The sequence below is a fragment of the Asterias amurensis genome, chromosome 17 (genome assembly GCF_032118995.1).
Source record: "Asterias amurensis chromosome 17, ASM3211899v1".
Lineage (NCBI taxonomy): Eukaryota > Metazoa > Echinodermata > Asteroidea > Forcipulatida > Asteriidae > Asterias > Asterias amurensis.
Genome location: NC_092664.1, coordinates 979,483 through 1,004,666, shown reverse-complemented (window position 1 = coordinate 1,004,666; position 25,184 = coordinate 979,483). Strand labels below are relative to the sequence as shown.

The window sequence follows — 25,184 nt, the reverse complement described above, 5'->3', positions numbered from 1 at the left end:
GACCTCCCGATTGGTCGCCAATGTGAAGACACTTGCGTGCACGTGAATTAAGTTAAACCCAATACACTCCGTACAAGAATACTGTGTAATTATCAGTGTGTTATATTTTTAGTCGACTAGGTAATTACCCTTATGATTGGCTTATAGCGGGGAAATACTCAGTGCAGTTGAGATAATAAAATTAAAACAATGACATAGCCCATTGAATTAAAACTATGCTCAAATGTTGGGGACAAAATAATCCATGTATGCGGTTAATGCGTTTACTTTGTCTTCATCCAGGATAGATTGACATGACCTCATAATATATCCTTAGTTATAATGTACTTCATATTTCAATCTTCAATCTTTTTTCAATCTTTAGCATAATAAGACCGACAAGGTAACACACAATTGAACAACTATCTTGTGACACCCACACCCATGTAACACTACCATTTTTGTTACACTAATCAACAGTTTACAAATCTAAAAGAACGAAATGAAGAAACAGACCCACAAAAAACAAAACAAAAACAAACTAAAATAATATGGGCCTACAACTAAACTTTAACATCGATATCAACAAACATTCATTATATCGATATTAAGTCGCTCCCTTATGGTGGAATTACCAAAACTATACACCAAAACACCAACAAACAAACAAGTCGAAATAAGTATACATAAAATTAGTTTAAAGGGCATGGATAAAGAGAAACAAATGGCAAAACACACAAAGAAAAGGAGAAAAAAACAAAACAAAAAATCAAAGAAAAACAACCCAAATAATAACAGTATAGAAATCTTATGAATGCTATGAATTTTTAGAGCTTAAAATTCTCAACCATTTTAAATACAATTTCCAATCCAATTATACAAAGTTATTATAACCTCTGTCCCTCCGAACGTCTCTCTTATATGTATGCATAAGGTACGTCGTCAATCTAACCCAAAACGAGGCTGTGGGCGCAGCCACTGCAAGTAGGACGTGCGCTATTGGGTTAGAATTATGACGTCATGCATACATACTAAGAGAGGCGTATAACACCCTCACCCACATTACATTTCGAGATATTTGTGTAAAGAATTTCATCATCTAGCGAGAAGCGCGGCATCCCGCTAGTTCTATTTTATTTCAAGAGGCTTTCGCCTATCTATTCTACCCGTCCATACCTCCCTGTCACGACCGCTGGTACTGTGCATCTTGTGTTAATTAAATGAATGAAGGTATGGGGAAACCAGTGACTGCTTGAACGCCCACCAATTTGTCCCGCTGGTACGCAGCATACACACATTAAAATAAGTAATAGGTTGATGTGCACCAGCATTTCCACGATACACAGCTACTTCTTGATCGAAAACCACTAAAGCAATTCAATAATCAGTACAATGGCAGATTCAGAAAACTTGGACAATTCTGGTTCTCCAGTGCCCGAAGTGGACCCAGCTGCTGAATTTCTTGCCCGGGAGCAAGATGAGCTTGCAGGCCTAGAAGACGACAGTTTTGCTGGTGGAGATTCTGCGCCAGATGTACAGGCACCGGCGGCGGCGTCGCCGGGTGGGTAACACTACAGTCTAACACTAACAACAATCTATCTATTTGTATCACACTCAGTTTTGTAACTTACTGTAGTTGTAGGGAGTGTGGCACTTTTCAGCTGTTTTTGTATAGGAACCCCACAAGTTTTGTACCATTAAAAAGAGCATTTCAAGAAAAATCTAATGGTGTAAAAATCAGCTCAACAATAGCTTTTTATAAAGCCTCAAAATTAGGCGTTTTCAGTCTGCAGTGTTTAAAAGAATTCGGGTCCTCTTGTAGTCGTACCCAAGTCAACTCGTACCCAACCAAATCAACTCGTACCCAACCAAATCAACTCGTACCCAAGTCAACTTGTACCCGAGTCAACTCGTACCTGAGGCCAAACAAAATAAATGTTGTGTTTACGGTAACCCGACCGACCTGAATTTTTTGCGGCCGAATTGCCGACCTCAAAACATTTTTCTAAATATTTTGTGAGTTGGTAAAATTTAAAATGAGAATTTTAACATGTTGCCTCACTTTAAAACTGTTTATTACGACTTACCAGTGTAATAATGCATTTTTGCAAAAATCATGGCGATATCAAAACTTGTGCACCCAGCCCACGCCTAGCCTAGCTTACTGTACTGCCACAATTTTTTCTGTGAAAGGTGCACGCGCCACCCGATGCCCGGCCCCGACGCACCCGCTGTGTTCACAGCGTACTTCGGGGCGATCCAATGTCACACGAAACGAAATTGGGCCCCTGGCAGCCGGCCGCATATTGGACACCACAACAAAACACGGTACAACAGTACAGTACAGCTAGCTGTCAGTGGTACAGCACGAAACGAAATTGGGCCCCTGGCAGCCGGCCGCATATTGGACACCACAACAAAACACGGTACAACAGTACAGTACAGCTAGCTGTCAGTGGTACAGCACGAAACGAAATTGGGCCCCTGGCAGCCGGCCGCATATTGGACACCACAACAAAACATGGTGTAGCTGTCAGTGGTGTACAGCACGTGGGTGACCGGCCGCGTACGTTTACAACACGTTTTACACTACGGACAGACTGCGAATGAAAACTGCATCAAAACATGGCGTCGACGTCAGGCAGTTCTTCGTGCGGTAACATGAACAAATTGTTTAGCTTGAAAACAGAAAAGTGCCTCCATCAGCCAGCCAAGTTGAAGCTAGTAAACATCGATGTCAGCAAGACATTTCTCAATATTTTCGAAGATCACCATGGGCCAAACTTTTATCACGTTTGTGCTCAATGTTCGACGTCCCAATGTGGAGACTGGCACGATGTCGAACTTACCAGCACGTTTTACAGCATTGTAGATGTGTTTCCCAACATTAAATTTATCAAATTTTCATGCGATGGGAACGCCATCGGGAAGCTTTTGAGTTGTTTTGAAGTATATTTAAACTACCCAGAGACTCACAACACACATTCAGATCAGATCAGGCTGACATTCAAAATAATAAGTTTGACCCTCAAAAGTGTTTATTCATTTTGCTATATTATTTTGGGGAAAATGTGAGTTGTGAGTTTCGGCTCTGTTGTTAATGTTATGGTACACCTTGCACCACTGAGCCTACTGAGTGACATCATTTTCACCCAGCAACCCGGAGGTTCGTCAGTCTGGGTAAAGTGCAAGTAAGTGTACAACAATGGAATGAAAAATGTGAACAAAATAACCACACCTCAAATTGAAAGTTGGTAAAACTGATGTCAGCATTTAAAACATGGCCCTGATTTAATGGTAAGATAAAAAGTTTCCTTGTAACTTCTAAAGCGCTTGCAACTTGACCTATGTTATGTTTTTTCTAAAACAACTTATAAACTTTTATATTTTACCACTTTCCAACATGAGGGTTTATAACTTGATGAGTCGAACAAGGTTAGTATAATTCATGGTAACGGGTTTAAAATATTAACAAATAACTCAAAATTCAAGAACTTAAAAATAAAAATAAAATTACAAAATAAAATTATTTTCCTACCTACCTACCTGGAATTTTTTAGGGCCGTTACTGTAAACACAACATTTATTTTGTTTGGCCTGAGTCAACTCGTATTCTAGTCAACACGTACCCGAGTCAACTCGTACCCGAGTCAACTCGTACCGAGTCAACTCGTACCCTACTTCTAGAAACTATAAGTAGGGACGTCAAAGGTGCACTGAAAAACGTCTGTCAGCATGCAGCGGCCGTCAATTCACTCCAAACCAAACCCATTATTTATGAATGAAAAATGGTTGCATCCAAACATCTAAGGGGGTGTTTACAACGTTTAGAGTATTATCTTTACAATTATATATTTTTTATTGGATTTGAGAATAAATGAGTATGATTAATAAAAGACTGAAAATGCCTAATTTCCCTAAATTTGTAGAAGTTTCCGAAATCTGGACCGCGGGAGCAGCGCTCCGCTTCGCGGCTGAAAAATGTAGTGCATGGTTTTAAAACTACGATCTCGAATGGTTCCTCCCAACCAAAGTTAAAGGTAAACCCCCCATTCGAAAGTGGACGATTCCAGCTTTTTCACGAGGGGGTTGTCCGATGTGGGTGTGCTGCATGTTTGTTCTACGATTGAAAAAGTTTCAAAAGTTCGTCGAGTGAAAACTCCGTCCGGTTTTTAGGAATTAATACCTGATATTTGTGGAAAACAAATATACAGTTAAGTTCTTCATATTTATGGGTTAAATAATTTATAAATATGTTATATGAGGTTTCCTATCTTGAACCAACCAGAATTTTGAGTTGAAAAACTCGTACTTTTCACGACCAGAAAAAAACCAAAAATTAGTGTGGAGAGTACAAGGCGGGACTTGGGTGCATTTACCGCCTTGCATGCTGAACATTTTACGTTGTTTTCTGTCTGAAAACGGCACTTACCTGCCAATTAGACTTTAAGCAAGCTGTTCCAGTTGTGCAGCTATATTGTTATTAAAAAATGTTCTTATTTATTGACCAAGAATAAGAAATATTTAAAGAAAAACGTAAAATAAATCAGCAATAGTGAGTTCAATTGTTGTAACAGCGCATATCCAGTGGAGTCTTGTTTGCGCATGCGAAGTTGTACCAAGTTGGGTAGTTTCTATGAACTTACGCCCTCTGCTTTCATTTACAAACTGAGTTTACTCAAACTGTTTATATCATGGACATGATGGAGGTAGATACATCCAAATTTATACTAAACATTATTAATAATATCAGGGATGTATTTCCTCAGTAGAAAATCTGAATTACGGGTTTTTTTTTGCCCCCCCCCAAAAAAAAAAGACAGAAATTTTGCTTGTTCACTCCCCCCCATTTTTTTTATTATTAATTTTTTTAACAACAAACAAATTCATAAAATAAAAATGAAACCATAACACCCAAGATTACACTGTAAGGCTTTTGAAACCAAAGAAAATGTAAAAATTGGGCTTCATGGTCGCTTGTTTAAATAAATTAAAACAATTAAAACAAAAAAGAATCAGTCACACAATCAATCATTCAATCAATCAACAATAAAAAAAAAGTGAGCAACACAATTTCTTTTATTTTAATAATAGCATAATTAATTTGTGGTACATAATAACTAGTATTATATAACTTTAACAATCATTGTTTGATGCAAAAATGTATGTGATAATTACACTGACTACCTCTATGTTTGAACCAAGACAGATAGGCTTGGCAATCCACTTTTATACATTTAAATTATGAGTAATTTATGAAAATGAACAGGGCATTGACATTTAATTTGCATAGCATTGCTAATGCTACCATAACTTTTACTTTTGTAGAACTGAGGTAATAATTGACTTTTTAACCAAGCCAAGTTTTGTCTGAGTTGGATGTTGCAAACTTGCGTTACAGCGTTTATCACCGGCTCCTACACTTTGTTTACAATTGATTTGTAATTTCAACCTAATTGTAAGAAAATGGGCCACAATTAATTGATACTTACATATTTAGTTGCTATTGGTAACCCACACAACTATGGCAAGTTTCATCTTCTTTGGACATTGCGTTTATACCATTTACGCATATTAATTAGTTGGACTTAGTCATTTTTTTAAACTGTGTTGCTGGTCCACGGTCCAAATTTTGAGTTTTTGATGATTTCCACGCACCATACATGTATTTTAAAAACTAAAGCAATGGGATTCATTTTCTTTGGTATACTTCTTTACTAGGGTTAGTTGCACCTTCTGTACAAATTAGAGCCAATTTGGTTGATTAGTGTGAAAAATATAAAGTCTGAAAAACTTTCACCCATCAACGCTGAAACGTATAGCGTTAAGGCCCTAAATATGAGACCCCTATAAGGCTCACGGGGGAGCGGCCTTATAGTTTCTAGAAGTACTCGTACCCGAGTCAACACGTACCCGAGTCAACTCGTACCTAAGTCAACATGTACCCAAGTCAACTCATACCCAAACAACTTTTTACAAAATTTTTGGGTTTCAACTCGTACTGATAAATATTGTGGTTTATTTTATGTATTTATGTGTTCATATATTTATTTTTTCATTGTTGTAATGATTTTCGTTTTTTTTTTTTCATGCTGCAGGTAATGTAAAGGCCTGTAATGTTTTTTTTCCTGTTTTTTTTTTTGGGGGGGGGGGGTTGGGAAGAACTAATTGGCTTGTTCGGCTTGTTTGAATGAATTTGTTTCTTTTTTTCTTTTGGAAAAAGATAATCAGAACATATGCAAATCAATGAATTGAATGAATTTTTACCATGAAGTTTTCTTCTGGGAAAAACATGGAACGTTTGCGTATAATTTATAGGCCTATGTCGTATATTTTTAAATTGAATGAGTTTGTTTTTTAAGCAAATGAGTGGAACATCAAAACAGAAATTACAGGCCGACTGTTTAAAACATTGGAAGAATGTTTCGGTTAAAAAAAGTTAACCCTTTTCATGTCTCAGTGTCTTTATAAGCAATTTTAAGCATCAAACATTAAAAACAAAATTACAGCCTGGACTGTTTAAAACATTGGATAAATTTTACTACCATAAAACATCTAAAAGAAATCAACCCCCCCTCCAATAAAAAAACAAAAAAACAAAAAACAAAAGAGAGTTGAACATCTAGCATTATTTAAAACGAAATTCGTGAGAATGTCATATTATTTATTAAAGTGAGTAAAACATTAGTTTTATTTCATTTTTGGTAATTTTCAGCTATGTTTTACAATAATGTTTTTTTTAATAAAAAAATGTTTAAGTTTTTGGAATAAAAAAAAGGTTAAAGTTTTTGGAATACAGAAATGTTTAAGTTTTAAAACAATGTAAACCTATAATGGTCATTCCTTCATACTTGTCAAATGTCAATGTCTCCACCCCTTTGACCATCAGTTGATCAAATAATTGGTTTTTCTGTCAGTCATTGGGTCTATCTGGCCTTCGACAGCTCGCCATGGCAGCTTCGCTGTCTAGTTTAATACGAAATAATATACAGTTGACTCCCGTTATTACGAGCTTGCATGTTACGAGGTTCCGGTTGATACGAGGTTTTTTGCCGGTCCCGAACGGCAAAAAACCAACAAAGGTATACCTGTACAGCCGTTAAAGTAGATATTTGTGGCTTTTAAGACACACAATAGAGGTGTAAAGTGGACGCTCCCGCTAGCAACACTAATCCTAAATCGGGAGTCACGAGTCAGCAAGCAAGGTTGTTAATTCCAAACTCCAGACAATGGTGGGATTAGGAGGTTTGCATGGTTCAAACATTGGAGAAATCTTAAGAAAAGATACTGATCCACTGAGTTTTTAAGCGCATTATAAATTTTCAGAAGAAAAAACCCACCCGCAACTTATAAGCAAGACTAGTTGCGTGATCAATAGGATGATTGAATGCAAAAGCAAGATTTTACCTGGTATTCCACATTGGCAATGAACCATCTAACATGACACAGGTGTTTACCAATGAAAATCAAGATTCTATTTTTTTGTGCTGCGACAAGAGTATTGCACATGCACACACATGCACACACATGCATGAGGATATAACACAGAACAGCACGATCTTCCCTGGTATCTCGCGTTAGCAATGAACTTTCTATTATTACACTAGTGGTTACCAATGAAAATCAAGCTTTTATTTTATTGACTGAAAATTTTCACAGCGTGTGCAATATAATATGCATTGCAGCAGCAAGAGTTTCCCTGGTATCTCGCAGCAGCAATGAACCATCCAGCATTAAACAGGTGGTTACCAATGAAAACCAAGACTATTTATTTCTTGGCAATAAACTGCCGGCGACCAAAGTTTTGCAAGGGAAACTTCCCAAAACATGAACGCAAGTTAAAATCTCACACATTTTTTCAATCTTGTAAAATGTAAATTGATTTTAAAATTGAATTTAAAACTAAAATAACTTAGTTAAAACAGTTTTATAATCCCCGCGTTGTGCTTGTTTGTGTAGTACATCGCACACACTACTCTATGCACACAGGTCAGTAGTCAATTGCAGCTCTGCCATGCATCTGTGTACACACGTGCAGCCATTATGTCATGTACAATGTATAATGCAAGTACACGTGTTGTGTGCATGCACAATGATGACGTATGTATCTATATTTAGCGCGCTGCGTTTTAGACGAGATCCGGATAATACGAGGAAAAATGGGCCAGTCCGGCAGACCTCGTATCTAATTTACCTCAATGAGATCCCTTTTTGTAAAAACTAGTAAAAAAAGTGGTGGTGCCATGCGGAAAGTTATCGGAAATTAGTAATTCTAACAAATTAGCAGGAAAGCATTAAAAATCTACTGACTCACATCCGTACCTTGGTCTCCAACTCAACCAAAACCTGGGATGGAAACAGCATATCCAGCACGTGACTAGTGGTTGCCGACAGATACTAGGAGTCATTCGCCGAAACGTAAAAGCATGTTCTGTTGACGTGAAATCACGACAATATTCATCCCTCATCCAACCAAAATTAGATTACGGCACTACAGCATGGTACCCTAAAACCCAAGAAGAAAAACATACACTTAATATGATTCAGCGATCCGCAGCGAGACTATGTTTCAACAACTACTCAAGGGAGTCCAGTGTCTCAGAAATGATTACCAAACTCAACTGGCACCAGCTTGAGGGTTGTCGTTAGCTCTCTCTATGATGTTTTGCATCCTACACAACCTCGTCAATTTCAACTGGGAAACCCACCTCACTAAACCAACACGCCCTACTAGAAGAACCCATCCACTCTAACTCATGCAACTTCAAACCAGGACAACAATTTACGCCAACACTTTTTTTCCCATGGACAATACCACACTGGAATGGACTCCCCCACAATATCCTAGATTTAAAAGATTATAAAGCCTTCAAGACAGCGATTAAAGCACACTTTATTTAGACATTTCCACTAGGTCATTGGTCAGGTTATAAATTTCTGATTCGTTTTTATCGGAGTATAATATATGGGTCTTTCCATAAAGTAGGGGGCCAAAGCAGGACATGGTGTTATTTGTTCAAAATGTTATGTACTTTCTATAGTCTTTGCATGTTTATATGGTGGGGATAGCTCAAACATTTAATGCATCTTCAATTTCTCGAATCAGATGTTTTGTTTTCATATACGATCCAAAAGTATCCATCACACTATAACGGAGGCAATGGTGTCTCAGATACTGTGTGAAGTGTGAAATTTGTTTTGCCATAAATTAGTAGGTTTTCATTGAAAATTTAAATTTCAGAGGGTAATGTGTAAACATCATTGGTATAACGTTTGAAAACCTTCAAACGTTGGCCAAGCAGTAAAGGCCGACAGTTTCACGCGTAACCGTGACACTGGTGTCTCTGTTACACCGTGACTCAAAAAGTCCTCTCTCCTTTATTATGCATCATAAATGTCTGAATCCGGTAAGATGCATGTAATACCTGCTACATAAGTACGTATGTAGGCCTACTCATTTTTGTTCTCAAAATTCAAAAAAGGAGTACAGCGCCCCAGTTACTGTGGGTTTAGTAACAATCAGATTCTCAGAATCGTGTTCAATATGATTTTTTTTTTTTTAAATTGAATGGTCAAAATGCCTACATGTATTTATGTAGCCCTCTTTCCTTGGGCGGAGTCCCCTTCCCTACACAGGCAGGAGGAAACACAGTATCGTAGATTCATAGAGTCATTTATGTTATGATGACATTGGTGAAGCTAGAACGAGCGGGTTTGTCGCAAAACAATTTTGGTATACTCAAAATATACACTTTTTAAGATACGTGTAATCACACTTTTACGTTTTGCTTTGCTATACTTTTGTGTAAAGGTCAAAGTTTATTTGTCTACGTTTGTCATATCAACATAAAGCTAAAAATACATTTTATGGATAGACCTATCATTGTGATTCAATTTGGCACAAATGTTGAAAATATTGATTTTTAACTTTGTTTGACCTTTTGACCTCAAAATGACCTTAAAATTGAAAATCAAGGCCATGATTTATACAGGCATGCAACTCTTCCGTGTTTCCTCGGAATTCTACGTTAAAAAAAAAAAGATCGCCGCTAAAATATAATATATTTTTTTTAGCGTAGTATATGCCTGTCAACAACAATGTACAACTACAATAATGTAAAATAAGCCTAGTAATAAACCTCAACATTTTCTAGGGTACCATTGTGGGTCTCATGTCCCGTGGCGGTTTTGGCTGCGTCGCTCCGCACTTGCGTTGTGCCTTCAAAAATGTTCCTCTTTTTTTTTCAACGGGCATTTACATGCCTGTCTATACATCTAGCATGAATTCTAGCCATTAACAAACTATGCTGTAGCTGATTTTTTTGTATTTTTGTATTTATTTTAAACAATTTTATTAATTGATTAATGTAAAATCATAATTCCCACAAGAGGGCGCTGTTGCGTTTTGTAATGTCATCGATATTTTTTTTACTGCATATTCTTTGCAAGACACTAACATGGTTGAAAGCAAGTTCATAACTTTTGCCACTATTGAATTAAAAGGCACTTCCGGTTTCAACCGGAAGTAAAGGTCATGGTCACGCACACAAAACAAAATGAAAACCTATCCTTGCCCAATCCCGCAAACGTAAACCTTCGGTCTCTTGTGGCTGATTTGATAAAGATTTTCAAATATTAAAAATAAAACACCTTTTAAGATGACGTCACGTGACGTGTGATGACGTCATCATGCCGTCTTTGTTTAAGGATCATCATACATGTAGGACCAATACCTGTCATCTCTAAAGGTTTCATTGCATCTGCTCTTTTGGAACTATGCAAAGTCCTGAAAAGAAAAAAAAACTTGAACGAAAACAAGAGCTGTTTTGCACGCTGCACTACAAAACAGTAACTAGACATGATGGCATTTGTGCACAAATGCACAGCTGTTTTGCTTATAACATTTTCAAATTTCTTAACTGAGTTTGAAATTCTATTTATATTTAAAGCAGTTATGACCAATCCATGCTATTTAACCACTTTTGTAAAAACATTTATACCATGTATACCGATGTTCATTTAGCAATTTGTGACCCGCTCTGTCGTATTGAGGAACATCAAAACAAAATTCATTTTTGCGTTTATCATCCTAATCCAAACAAGCAAATCATAACATTTTAAATAAAATAAAAATCAAGATCATACAACCTTCCTGTCTGAAATAATGTGGAATTTGCAACGACATTGACGCTTAATTTAACGACCCGTTTTGGAAAAACATAAACGCCAGAAAAATTGATTTTAAAAAACACGACGTCTCACACACTCAATAAAATAATGTTTGTTTATGAAATGAAAACATCGATTTTCAACCCCCTGTAGTCAGACAAACAAAATTACCAAAATGTATAAACAACCCAACTCGAAGTTAAGTTATAATGTGTACACAATTTCAACAATAAATTTGACAATCTTTACCTGAAATTTTAGAGCAATTTGCGTTGATATTTCCAACTGGAAATGCGAGTTTCGTTCTGTCAAAACAGAGTAAGGACAGCTGTCAGCGATGCATCACGTAATTCTCCCGGGTATACTCGGCTTGAAGACACAACAAGGAAATATTCACCATTTTCCCGTGCATGTTTCTCATGATTTTAGCGATATTTCTTACCAACACAAAGTTTAACTGAAAGATTATTCCTTTAACATTCAGAATTATTTGGGTTTGGAATAATTTGGAAGAACTTGCAAATATCTAAAAACTTACTAAACTTGCTCCCATCATTGCTGCGGGAGTTATACAGCTTCAAAAAGTGCACCTTTAATTCCAAGTCACATGACCACTGATGACGTCATCGAGTTGAAACTTCCATCTATGATGCCTGCCCGAAGATCAACATGTGTTCAAATTTTTAAGTGATTACAAAAACCTAAGCCACTCACATCTTCAAAAAGTCCATTTTCAAAAGGTTTAAATTTGTTGCTAGAGGGCGCTCTTGTGTTTCGTGGTGTCATCAGTATTTTTGTTCAACTGCCCACCCTTGCCAGACGCTAACATCGCTGAAAGCAAGCAAGTTCATAGCTTTTCCGACTTTCAAATTTACAAGGCACTTCCTGTTTTGACCCCTTTTCGACCGGAAGTAGAGGTCATGTGAGGTCACGCACACAAAATATAACTAGCCATGATTGCATTTGTACACAAATGCATAGCGATTTCATTAAAAAGGGAATAATAGGGTAGCTGCTCGTTCTTTCACGGTCGTTTAAAACAGGCATGGTCGAATTGCCGTGTGATATAAAGGCCCGTGCTGAAAGCTAAGGCCTTTGTCCATGGCAATTAAACCACCCCCACGTGACGTGCTCTCCACCAATAGGAATAGCGAAACTGTCTGAGGTATTTATGAATAACATTTTCAAACTTCTCAACTGAATTTGAAACTCTGTTCGTATTCAAAGCAGTTAATTCCAATCCAGCCTATTTAAAAATACATCCTATAGAGCCGGATCCAGACTATGGATCTGAGGTGCTGAAGGGGTGATGTTATTTAATGGACAGTATTCTACGTAGAATATTATTGAGCATATTATTCAGCCGAAGTCGAGATGCCTATTGTAATCCTAGAGATTTTAATTTTTTTTTATTATTATAAATTCTTATTATTATAATAATTATTATAACGGCCCTATTTCCATAATGTTTGTACACACATTTTGTTACATGAAATAATCTTGTACTTAACAATCTCCCATTGTACACATTACACTCCTATCCAAATTGTAGCTTAGGCCAAACAAAATAATATATGTGTTTCCTATTACACTACCCAAAAAGTTAGGGTCGGTAGGGATGAAAACACATTTTATTTTGTTGAATTATTTTATTGCTTCAAAACTTAGGGTATGAACGAATGTTAAAAATATTTTTGCCCTTGCATGTAAATTTCCAGTAAATTCAACGATGTCGACTCGAAAATCTCTTAAAATGACACAGAAAATAAGCCCCAAAAAAGCAACCGTTCCGAGGTCGGTAAATTTCACGTAACACAAAAGCAGATTTCACGCCTGTAGTCGTTGTTACTTTGCGTGCGACAATAAAATACAAGAAACATTGAACGCTAGAGGTCGTTTTGGAACAATGCAATAGCATGAGATAAAACGCCCTCTATTTGTAAAATGTATGCGAACCACCAATAAATGCATTGAGACAAGACTCGACGTGTCACGTGGAACTTTCTAGCGCGTTTCCAGGCGGCGCAAAAGCGAGGGCGTAGCGCAGCCCATCGGCGTACATCGCTCAATCAACATCTGTTGTGCAATCTCAAGATTGAGCAGCGCAATTAACAGATTGCTAGCTTTACGAACTCGCTCGTGTAAATGCATGCAGCGACCTCCCAACACCCTACACGTCGTCCGTCCGTCGTTGCATGCAATACTAGTACTTGATCATTCAACCATGGATCAACGACGTCTTTTCTTGTAAGAAAATGTGTATTTTCTAATGCTTTATTTTAAATGTGAAAACATTTTAGAAAAAAGGAAACATTAAATATAAAAACGTTAAAATCGTGCAGTATTTTGTCGTATGGGGAGTGGGATCGGGTTGTTTTATTTTATTTTGTCTGTAAATGTATAAAATTCCATAGGGTCGGCGTGTTGTTCTAGGGTCGGTCGGGTAACTGGAAACACATATATTATTTTGTTTGGCCTTAAAACTTAACTTAGTTATTTCAATACTTGACGTCACCATTGCGTCATTCTTACCTGTTATATAGATGTTTTTTATAAATTTTCTGCGAGCGGACGACTTCGTCATTTTCAGTGCCGACTTGCCATACTATTCCTTAAGTACACGTTAAAAAGCCTGTGACGCGGCACAGAATTCACGTAAATTCCGAACAATTCCGAACAAATCGACAGATTACTGAAAACCCAAACACGGAAGAGGTTTAAGTTTTCTGGTCGTGTCTCGGTTACATGGCGAGTTATCCTATCCCACATCCTGATACATGTATGTAAAAGTCCGAGTCCGGTACCCGTGTCCAACCGAGTCATGTATTTAAACACAAGAGGGCACTATTAAAAGTTTACCATGAACATTTTCTGTGTACGTTTTTACGAACACTTAATTTCTAATTATTATTATTATTATTATTAGTACTATTATTATTGTTTTTGTCTTTTTTTAAAGTAATTTAGTGGCATTTTTGGCAGCTGTGTGTTTGGGAAACCAGTCATAACAAATATCCGTATCACATGATCAATTGCACTCAATTGTGATTAATTAAGGGAATAAAAGCATAGCAACGAGTTCTTCATTGGCGGTTTAAAACCGACAGGGTTGTTGCTATGCAACGACCCTGCAAGGTTTAAACTGCCGTTTAAGAATGAGTCACTACTCTTTTATTCCCATTCATAAATGTCTTTTTGGTTAAAAGGCAAAATAAAGTAAGAAACTGTGTAAAACTTATCCGTTTCTGACGTGCTTGAGCTCTGTATGTCCGTGTGTTGCATTGTTATGACTGAGTTGACAGTTTCCGGATCCTTTCGTGCGGGTATAGTCTTGGTGCAAGATGTTCTCGTTTTCCTTTCACACACAGCACGGCCAACTCACCGACAGCGCCCGTATCGCCGGTAACAAGAAATGTCTTGCACCAAGACTAGCGTGTAGTATCCGAAAACAACCGGTTACATGTATAAACAGAGCTCCAACTGGTCATTATCAACCGTTTAAACACCCCCGTGTGACACGCTCTCCACCAATAGGAATAGCGAAACTTTTTGAGGTATTTATGAATGTACAACTATTCCTTTTTCATTTACAGATGAATTACTTAATGATGACTTTGGTGGTTTTGTGGCAGATCCAGTCGCAGTAAGTATACAATTGAAAATAGAAGATTTTTTCCTACAGTTTAGCTTAAAGGCAGTGGACACTATTGGTAATTACTCAAAATGATTATTATCATAAAACCTTTCTTGATTACGAGTAATGGGTAGAGGTTGATAGTCTAAAACATTGTGAGAAACGACTCCCTCTGAAGTGACATAGTTTTTGAGAAAGAAGGAATTTTCCACAAATTTGATTTCGGGACCTCAGATTTAGAATTTGAGGTCTCAAAATCAAGCATCTGAAAGCTTACAACTTTGTGTGACAGGGGTGTTTTTTCTTTCATATAGATATCTCGCAACTCCGACGGTCAATTCTTATTGCATTTAAAATGTCAAAATTAATTTACATGTAGTTATAAACTCAAACTGGGTTAGGGTTAGGGTTAGGATTAGGGTTAAACACTGATTATTTTTTCCTTCTTTTTCCATTCAACATCAAAAACTTGTTTTTCAGGCATGAGAATCTTTTGGATTTCTGGATTTTTCACTTCAAAATATATGGTCTCCGAGTTCAGTGTGAATTTGAACTAAAAATCTTGAATAGAGATTAATTTTAAGTTCTGTAAATGATTTTGCCGCAATCTCAATTGTCCATGTTCTTTATAAAACAACACGAAGGCGAGTAGGTAAACGGACCTGGTTGAAAGATAAAATTATTATTAACGGCAGAAATTGTTATTAAAAATGCCGTAAGGGAATTGCGTTCGCAATTTAGTCTCTTATTAAACACTGATTATTTTTTCCTTCTTTTTCCTGAAACTTCATTCTCGTGTTGGATGTAGTTCTTTGCACAGTGCTGCCACATGGTCACAGTTTTTACAGAGACAATGAGATACTGCAGTTTTATGTTCTGAGCTGAACTATTTTTTACACCATTATTACCAACTATAAAAAAGGAGACCTTAAATGGATTTAATCTTACATTTTTCTGTGATCATGTGAATCTGCTGTTACTTTTATCACATTGAGTAAAAAACAAAAAAGAATCCTTAAAAAAATTAGGAAAACATTGCCGTCAGGCACATGCTTGGCAAATTTCATGGCTCATCTACTTGCTGTAAGCAAATAACTTAGCGCTTACGGAAGCAGTGAATTCTGTGCTTACATCAAACCATGGAGTAAGGAAGAGTTCTAAGGAGTTTGAACGACCCGCAAAACTGCAGAGTAACAAAAGAATACCCTGACAATGCCCCTCTCTGACCAGTGGAAAAAGATAGGAGACCTCCAGCTGGACGGCCGATTAGTGAGCGCGATTAGATCTCTTTGTACAGAACGTGTGGTACCGCCAGTCTGCACTGTTGCCTTCGTGTTAAGTTGAATCATTGGAGACAAGAATTGTGAATATACACGTTTTCATTTACCGTTTATGGTGTTTGCATGGAAATATCATAGCATTTATTTTTTACATTTTTTGAGACTTTCCTGTCAATAGCGGTGGTTCAAAAATTGGGTATTAGCACACGAGGGTGGTTGGTATTCAATTGTGTTTTTTGATTTGGTGGGCGAAAGTGTACACAAATTTTATCAGGTCTCAAAAAAGTAGATTTTACTTTATTATATCCATACGACATACGACACTGTATGTAAGTTAAGAACCAAGTGCGCACGCACAAACTCACAGACGCCAGGTCGCCCATTATTTGTATATAAGGTATGTGGGTGATAACGAGGTGTCGTTGAACGACCGCGGTACCACAGGTTCGGCTTTTGAAGTCGCTTGGATTACGGCCAGGCTGCATTGGGACCCAATAAACTATTACGGCCAGGCTGCATTAGGACCCAATAGACTATTACGGCCAGGCTGCATTGGGACCCAATAAACTATTACGGCCAGTCTGCATTGGGACCCAATAGACTATTACGGCCAGGCTGCATTGGGACCCAATAGACTATTACGGCCAGGCTGCATTGGGACCCAATAGACTATTACGGCCAGGCTGCTTTGGGACCCAATAGACTATTACGGCCAGGCTGCATTGGGACCCAATAGACTATTACGGCCAGGCTGCATTGGGACCCAATAGACTATTACGGCCAGGCTGCATTGGGACCCAATAGACTATTACGGCCAGGCTGCATTGGGACCCAATAGACTATTACGGCCAGGCTGCATTGGGACCCAATAGACTGTTACGGCCAGGCTGCATTGGGACCCAATAGACTATTACGGCCAGGCTGCATTGGGACCCAATAGACTATTACGGCCAGGCTGCATTGGGACCCAATAGACTATTACGGCCAGGCTGCATTGGGACCCAATAGACTATTACGGCCAGGCTGCATTGGGACCCAATAGACTATTACGGCCAGGCTGCATTGGGACCCAATAGACTATTACGGCCAGGCTGCATTGGGACCCAATAGACTATTACGGCCAGGCTGCATTGGGACCCAATAGACTATTACGGCCAGGCTGCATTGGGACCCAATAGACTATTACGGCCAGGCTGCATTGGGACCCAATAGACTATTACGGCCAGGCTGCATTGGGACCCAATAGACTATTAGCCACGATTTAAAAAAAGAATAATAAAGGATTGTAAACAGATGCAGAGAGAGAATAGGAACTTGTTTATGGAGATGCACTACTGACTTCTGAATGTTAATGTAAAATCAGGTTTACCAATAGGAATTAATTGGGGAAAAAATCAACGGAGGGAAATTCACATGAGCAGAAATCAGCGTTTCCATCAACGGCCGATTCATTTGTTTTAAGTTGACAATTACAATTATTTTGTAACAGGCCTAGGCCTACATTATTTCAAGTGCACTGATCAATACAACCAACATATTATAAACATGTTACATAATTTCACATCACATGTGCGTGTGCTAATTCTCCTTAAAAAAAACCCCCCAGATAGCAGACAAAAATAATGTTAGATTACAGTCGCATAAATCAGGCCCGCCGGAAGGTATTAAAAGTGGGGGGGAACCAACAATTTCCAACATTGGGTTGTTTGGATCAGCAGCAAGCGCGGATCCTGGAGGGGGGCACAACATTGTAGTCATAATACTTTGTCTTTTGCTGCAAGAAATTTAATGGGTGGGGTCCAGGGGCCGGCTGTACGGCCCCTGGTGGGGTCCAGGGGTGAAGCTCTGAGCTTTTGGAGTTTTTGTGTCGAAAAATCAAGCCTCTGTGTGCCTAAATACACAGTTCAAGAAACAATTTGTAAGCATTTTTGATCAATATCAGTCATCCAATTACTGGAAAATGTACAGTGACATGGGACTCCTGGAAAGTTTTAATCACATATCTCTTGAGTCTTTCAGTCGAGATGCTTCTCCCTCTTGTTGACAATAAACTGAATTTACGCTGTACATCGTCAGCAAGCGTTTTTGGTATTAAAGTATTATTATTAATAGGCCTACTGCTGACGTTTAACAACATTCTAGGCGATGAAATACCTACAAGTTCTTTATGTTATCTGGACGGCAAACTCCGTGAATATAAGTGGGCGGCCAACCCAGATCGGACCGATAATCGTATGTTGCAAGGGTTCTAGGCAAAAACAAATTATAGGGTAGGGACATTGAATAATCTTACATTGCGAGTGCGAATGGCGACGCCATTACGGCGTGGGGTCTGGGGCATGCTTTAGGGCCCCGGGAAAATTTGATGTCGTAGATGCTCTCTGGTGCAATCTAAGGCCTTCTCAGAGACATTTCTTGGACCCTTTAACTTCATCTGAAATGATTAAAAAGTAATGCAAATAATGCAGTAAAAGTTTGTCCACAAAATATTGTTGGGGCCTTGTGATACTCCTGATACAGAATGTTAATGAAGAGGCATTTTTCCTCCAGCGGCCGTGCATGAATGAGTGAACAATCTTGTGTTTGAATAAAGCGAAGTTAAACTGTCTTGATTATGGATGAATGCTGATAAGAAGGGAAATATAAGGGAACCAAAGTGTGTTGAAGAGGTTTTCAACTAGTGGTTTAGACCCAACAAGGCCTGGTTCTTGATAATGTTACCAAGACAAAGTCGAGGTAAATTATCATAAACCAGGCCTCGGCGGGTTTAAACCACTAGTTGAAAACCGATTCAACACACGTTGATTCCCATATACCTTTTAGGTCAAAAAACATCAACACTTATGGTCAAAAAGTAAAATAAATGCAAAAGTTTAAATTTTTCAATGATTTCTTTCACTATGAAATGGTAAGGCCCAGTCAAGGCCCTCGGGTAAACAACTCCTTATAAGGGAATGCTGTGCAGGTCGTGCGTATCGCGTGATGTGGCACAAATGTCTTGGCCGTTGCTCTTGACCAATAAGAATGAAGAAACTGTCTTATAAGCAAAGGTGCAAACTCGCGTGTCACGCCCATGTTTCAACACTTTTTACTGGTGTTATACCATCCGTTCAAACAACCCCTCGTGATGCCCTCTCGACCAATCAGAATGGATAAACTGTTTCAGGTATTTATGAATGCACGTTTAAACATCCAATTGGTGTGTTGTTAATTACAGGATGACACTGAAGCTCAGATGAATGGACCATCAGATAACTACTCCTCAATCTCACAGGTTGATAGGCTTGCTAATGAGCCAGAGAAAATCAAGTTATGGAGAGAAGAACAAAAAGAGATGCTCACTAACAAAGGTACAGTAGTTTCCTTGGTCAACAAGTTGTCTGAGAATCCTGCCCCTTTAAAGCAATGGACACATAAAAACACAAAAGGTACATGTAGGTATCGAGCAATAGAGAGCTGTTGATAGTATAAAACATTTTGAGAAACGGCTCCCTCTGATATGAAATTTGAGCTTGTTGAGCCACGATTACCCCATAAACCAAATTTGAGCAAATTTGAGGAGGGTAGGGTTTAAAATTACTTTTTTTTTGGGGGGGGGGTGATTTGACACGGAATGACCCTTTAGATGACTGAGGGTATTATAGGAGACCCAAAGCACTCTGATTAGGTTGAGCCTTTAAGTGGTGAGTCCAGTTAGATTCAACGCAGGTAGGGTTTATCCTAACCCATTACAAAAACATACATACATGTAGTTTGCCTATTTGTAAGTAGTTGTAGCAAAACATATTTACCAGTCCATCAAATAGTTTGAGTGTTGCATGTTCAGCCCAAAACGAAACGCTTATAAAAAATTCCCCATGATTGACTATTATTAGCAGTCAAACTTGCTCAGTTAGAGCTTGGAGGTGCTGCAAGTGGGTTGCTCTTAAACGTGAGCACTTATAACTTTAGCCTTTCTTGTTTTTAGATACCGAGGCAGACAAATTACAAAATGAATGGAAGGAAATTGCCAAGAAAGAAATGTCTGAGTGGAACTCCAGGCAAACGGAACAGCTTGCTAAGACTAAAACATCTAATAAGTAAGTAGATAACAGCTCAGAAGTTCCATCAACTGATCAATATTATTTGCATTGTTTGGCTATTCTGGCCAATAAACAGTTAGTTTAGTCTGAAAAGTGTATTGACTTGAAATAGTGTGCTTGTTTAATTTGAAAAAGTCTTTTTGAGGTTTGAATGAATGGTTGCAATACTTATCTTAAATCGCAGATGTGTCTGGGGAATTTGGCTAAACTTGTTATTGTGATAGGGTTAGTCTTGAGATGGTAAACCAATGTAGTTAAATTTGTGGCCCTAGAAAATTTTTATATAATGCATGGCTGCAATGGATGGAATGTTTTGTAAATAGCCAGGATGGGGGCTCAGAAGTTGTCGTGTTTTATAACACAAGTTGGAAAATTTACATTTATATTAAGTACATGTACATGTACAAGTTCATTTAAAAAAAGTTAGATTAAGAAAGGAACTAAATGTATTTTTATTAAACCTAGTCCTGAAATAAGGTTTGAACTCCTTATCCGACTTATTGGTCTTAATGCTACTCTCACACTGTGGCGAATATTCTTGCAAATATGAATATTTGAAATTCGCGATGAAATCGCCCAAAAGTTGCGATTAGAGAGTGAATATTTTCTTGGTCGACCCTCGACACCTCTTTACCAATATCTTACAAATAATACGCACGCTTTACTAACGGTACCAATGGCTTACCAATGCTTACGAAAATCTTCACAACATTCGCTGAAATTTAGGAAGCACTTCGTAATGCTGCTCTCACAGAGTGGCGAATGTTCTTGGAAGATCAATGTCTAAATTTTGGCCCCCTTTTACCAATATCTTACAAATATATTACGCATGTTTACCAACGCTTGCCAATGCTTTTATGAACGTTGGCAACGCTTATGCACTCTTTACCAACGTTACCAATGCTTAGAAAAATCTAAGACGAATGAGCGTCTTCTCAACATTCGCTGAAATTTAGACACCGGTTTGTAAATTGACTGATCTTCGTAAGGAGGTTGGGAGTAACTTGTGAATGCTCCGAATTTGTTATCAGCAGTTAGAAGACACAGCGAATGTTGCAAAGTTTGAGCGATTGTCAAAAAGATCCTTTTGTTTGCATATTCACTATCTAATGTTGCGAAGTTTGAGTGATCTTCGTTGAGGTAAACTTTTGAAGGGGCACCAAGGCCAAGACCAGGGCAACAGAGGCTGTGTAATTCCAGGCCTGTTATTCATCTTAGAAGTGGATAGGAGTCCCTTAGTACAGGTCATGAATATGAACTTGGAGCGATAGAAGGTACTAGATATTCATACAATGCTTTCTTCTTCCTCAGGGCTGCAGAGAAAGCTTTCATTGATGAGCGTGATGAGGAAACCCCAGGCCAGGAATGGGAACGCATCGCTCGTCTCTGTGATTTCAACCCAAAGAGTAGTAAGAACACAAAAGATGTGACACGATTGCGTTCAATATTGCTGCATCTGAAGCAGTCAGGGATAGACAAGTAGAAAATAAAGCATTCTTTAAACCATTGGGAGTCACTAAATGCACCCCTTAATCAGGTCGTTCTGTTAGCCTCATTTATTTTCAAAGAAATGTATAAACATGTCAATTTACACATGATTAGTTGTAACCACTGCTTAGGTCAATATGCTTTTAGTTCCTGCAAAGATGTGAGGTTTGTAATCGTTGAGACCAATGTTTGCATTGTTATACAGCCGTGGTGGTGTGAGCTGAAGGGATACTCCATCATTCGGTTCTTATGCCTGCATTGATGTTGTGTCTTTCTTTAAAAAATCATGAAAGGACAAAAAGACTGTAAACCAAGGTGTTACAATTTCAGTTGTGTTTGAAGATTGTTTGTAATGAACATAAATTCATGCCAAATGCAACTTAACAATTAAAAACCGAAATGAGTGCATAGAAAATGTTGATTTGAGCAGAAATAAAGTCATAGTATTAACATTCCAAGCACATTTCACGGCTTTCATCAATGCTTGTTGACCAGAAGAAGAATCATCAAAGACTATAATGTTTAAGTAGAACTTTGTATGCCTTGAAACAACCAGTCATTTTTAGGCTCGTCCCCCAGCAATGAAAAGTAAAATTTTCAGGGAAACGTGAGAGAAACATGGAGTAGCTAAAACACTTTTCTGTCCTACGTATGACATAATAGGAAACCAATGTATTGCAACTACATGTTGTCTTTAGTTGTGTTTCGCAACACCCACCAGTATGACCAATATTTGTGTACAATTACGGTATGTTTTGTATGTAGCTTACTTTTAATAGAAAATGATTTCGGATGTTGACAAATAGTGTTTGAAGTATTTAAAAAAGAGATACAATGTACAGTTGACGGTTTTAGATAATTTGCTTAAATCCCTGTACAAGAAATGACTGACGGTACAGCAGTGGTTTCCTAATGATGCATAGTTGCTCAGTGCAAAAATGGTTTGGCGAAGGATTAAAAGATAACTGGTCAATAAATGCATTGTTTGTAGACCCTTGCATTGGCTGCGATCATAGAGACCAAACAATGGAAATGTGTACACGCGGAGCACAACTCTCAGCCAATAATAGGTCTTCATTGACCTCATTCAGGCTTGTGATGGGGTATATTTTTGTTACTGGCAACTTTAAGATCTACTCATGTGAAACTGCTGTAAAGGGATAAAAAGAAAAATGTTGGACGAGTTGGTTGAATTAGTTGAATGTGTTATTTTGTTTGTGGAATTTGTGTTATTTCCTCTCCTGTTAATCTGGTAGGAGCTGCTCTCACACACGCAACATTTTTAACAAGAAGGAATAATGTTATGAGGCCTCATCGTAATGTCTAACCCACAAGTGTTGACCAATCAATTTACGTTCAAGTATCTTGCTGACTACTAAATTGCATTGTGTACAATCTTTGTTCATATTGTGAGAATGCCACATGTCAATGGTAACTACATATACATTGACAGGTCATTGGTGAAGCATCACACTGCATACACCTTATAACTGTACAGCAGGCCTCATAATAATAATAATGTATGTCTTATATAGCATCGGTATTCACCAATGCAGGCGCTCATAGCGCTTGCTCAAAAAATGTGAAAATCATTTTCAAAAAATGTGCACTCTTAGTCAGCTGAACTCCAAGTGCACTGATTGTGATATCTAATAAAAAAGTTACAAGTCATTATGCTCTGTGGTCAAATTCACATGTCCATATCTAAATAATGTCAAAGTAGGTATAGTACAAAGGTACTGTAAATTAATTTGTTCTCATAATAGACCAAAATATTGGCTGCTACCAAGTGACAACTGTGGTCGATTTCACAAAACTCTTCCTAACTTAGGATTGATCCTTCCATTTCCTAGCATTTGCATCATGTAGGAGGAGTCCTAAGATTGATCCTACATATATGTAAGATTGGTCAAGTTACTCAAACAGCTTCATGCTAGACTACAAGAAAATTACTACATGGTACATGTAGATCCCAAAGTTATTGTAATACTTTTGACCATACATGTTGGTTGAAAACACTGACTGGTTGGATCTATATCTGATGCTATACCAAGCTGTGACTGGCTTTATAATGTGTTTTGAATACACTAATACTATGATGCCCGACACACATAGTGGGTCATACATCCATAGCATGGTGTAGTAAACTTTATCGCCTGCATGTTGAGCCCGGTTCATACTATCTGTGTATGCGCAGCAAATTTTGATGTCACAGCCCCGTTTTTGCTGTGTATGTTCAACAAGAGGTGAGAACACTGCTTAACTGTTTGTGACGTCAAAATGTGTATCGCATTTGCATGAAGTATGAACTGGGCTTTAGTAAGTAGTAAGAAACCAACACAAATGTCTACAATGTTGCCATATAAGTAAAAGCAATATAGCCTCACAAAGATATCTTTGTTGTAAAGGGAAGGTACACGTTTGGTAATTACTCAAGACAAATATTAATTAAAAAACTGACTTGGTAACAAGCATAGGAGAGCTGTTGATAGTATGAAACATTGTGAGATACGGCTCCCTCTGAAGTAGCATACATTTTGAGAAAGAGGTATTTTCTCACTAAAATAATAAAAGACTTCTAGCTTGAAGTCTTTTATTCTTATCTGAAAGCACACAAATTCGTCCAACAAGGGTGTTTTTTTTCATCATTTTCTCGCAACTTTGATGACCAATTGAGCCCAAACTTTCACAGGCTTGTTAGTTTATGGTTATGATGGGAAACACCAAGTGAACACCAAGTGACAATTACCAAACGTGTACCCTCCCTTTAATAATTTATTAAAGGAACGTTTCATAATTGGTTTTTGCTAACAAAACAGTTGCTGGCAGTGTAAGCCGTTTATGTAATCCATTACATAAACTGACACACCTGAACAAGTTTGAGATCAATCGGCCATCTGGGTCACGAGAGAATGGTGAAAACCCGATTACGAAATTTTGCATTGCATCGATGCCAAAACAAAAATGAATAAAACGCTCACTGAGCTATAAACTCAAAATACAAAATTTTGTTATTTGTTTCTCATCAAATATGACATTTCAGACATATATATTTCAAGGGATGTTTTCTACTATCATCATTATGAGACCGTGTAAGTTTTATTTAAATCTGTGATCTTCACGAGTTTTGTTTCTTACCAACTCTGTAACGTTCCTTTAAGCATACTGGACTTTTATAACGCATCTATCTTCCCCATGGTTTAATATGGTACATATTTGCGATAATGTAATACAATATATCAACACTTGTTTAGTTATGCTCAATAAATATAATCATATAAAATGTAAATTTGCATTTTGATTAATTTCTTCTGCCTCCCCAGTTCACATACTGGCAAATTCATTTTCATGCGTACGAATTACAGCTGTTTTTCCCCTCCAGTTACTGCGTTTCAAATTTAGAACTCGGCCATTTAATTTCGTGTTGAGTCGAGTCAAATTCTTTTAGCACTCAGTTTAGTGTATCGTCATTCTTTCGGGATCTTTATTGGTCAACTGATCAAGACCTAATTTTGTATTGTGTTTGAATTGGGGTATTTATTTACGTTTTTC

At 37.8% G+C, this 25,184-nt stretch overlaps 1 protein-coding gene across 1 annotated transcript; it reads left to right on the top strand.

The window, feature by feature from the left end:
• Positions 1-1,299: 1,299 nt before the first annotated feature.
• Positions 1,300-24,921, top strand: LOC139949724 (clathrin light chain B-like). Its single transcript, XM_071948228.1, has 5 exons — positions 1,300-1,540; positions 14,742-14,791; positions 19,280-19,412; positions 20,030-20,141; positions 21,456-24,921. Exons 1-5 carry the CDS (start codon positions 1,372-1,374, stop codon positions 21,625-21,627), a joined length of 636 nt encoding a protein of 211 aa, XP_071804329.1. The 5' UTR covers positions 1,300-1,371; the 3' UTR covers positions 21,628-24,921.
• The last annotated feature ends 263 nt before the right edge of the window (positions 24,922-25,184 follow it).

Coding starts and splice junctions, on each gene's coding strand:
- LOC139949724 (XM_071948228.1), top strand. CDS start 1,372: ATGGCAGATTCAGAAAACTTGGACAATTCTGGTTCTCCAGTGCCCGAA. Junction 1,541..14,741: donor ACCGGCGGCGGCGTCGCCGG/GTGGGTAACACT, acceptor TTTCATTTACAG/ATGAATTACTTAATGATGAC. Junction 14,792..19,279: donor TTGTGGCAGATCCAGTCGCA/GTAAGTATACAA, acceptor TGTTAATTACAG/GATGACACTGAAGCTCAGAT.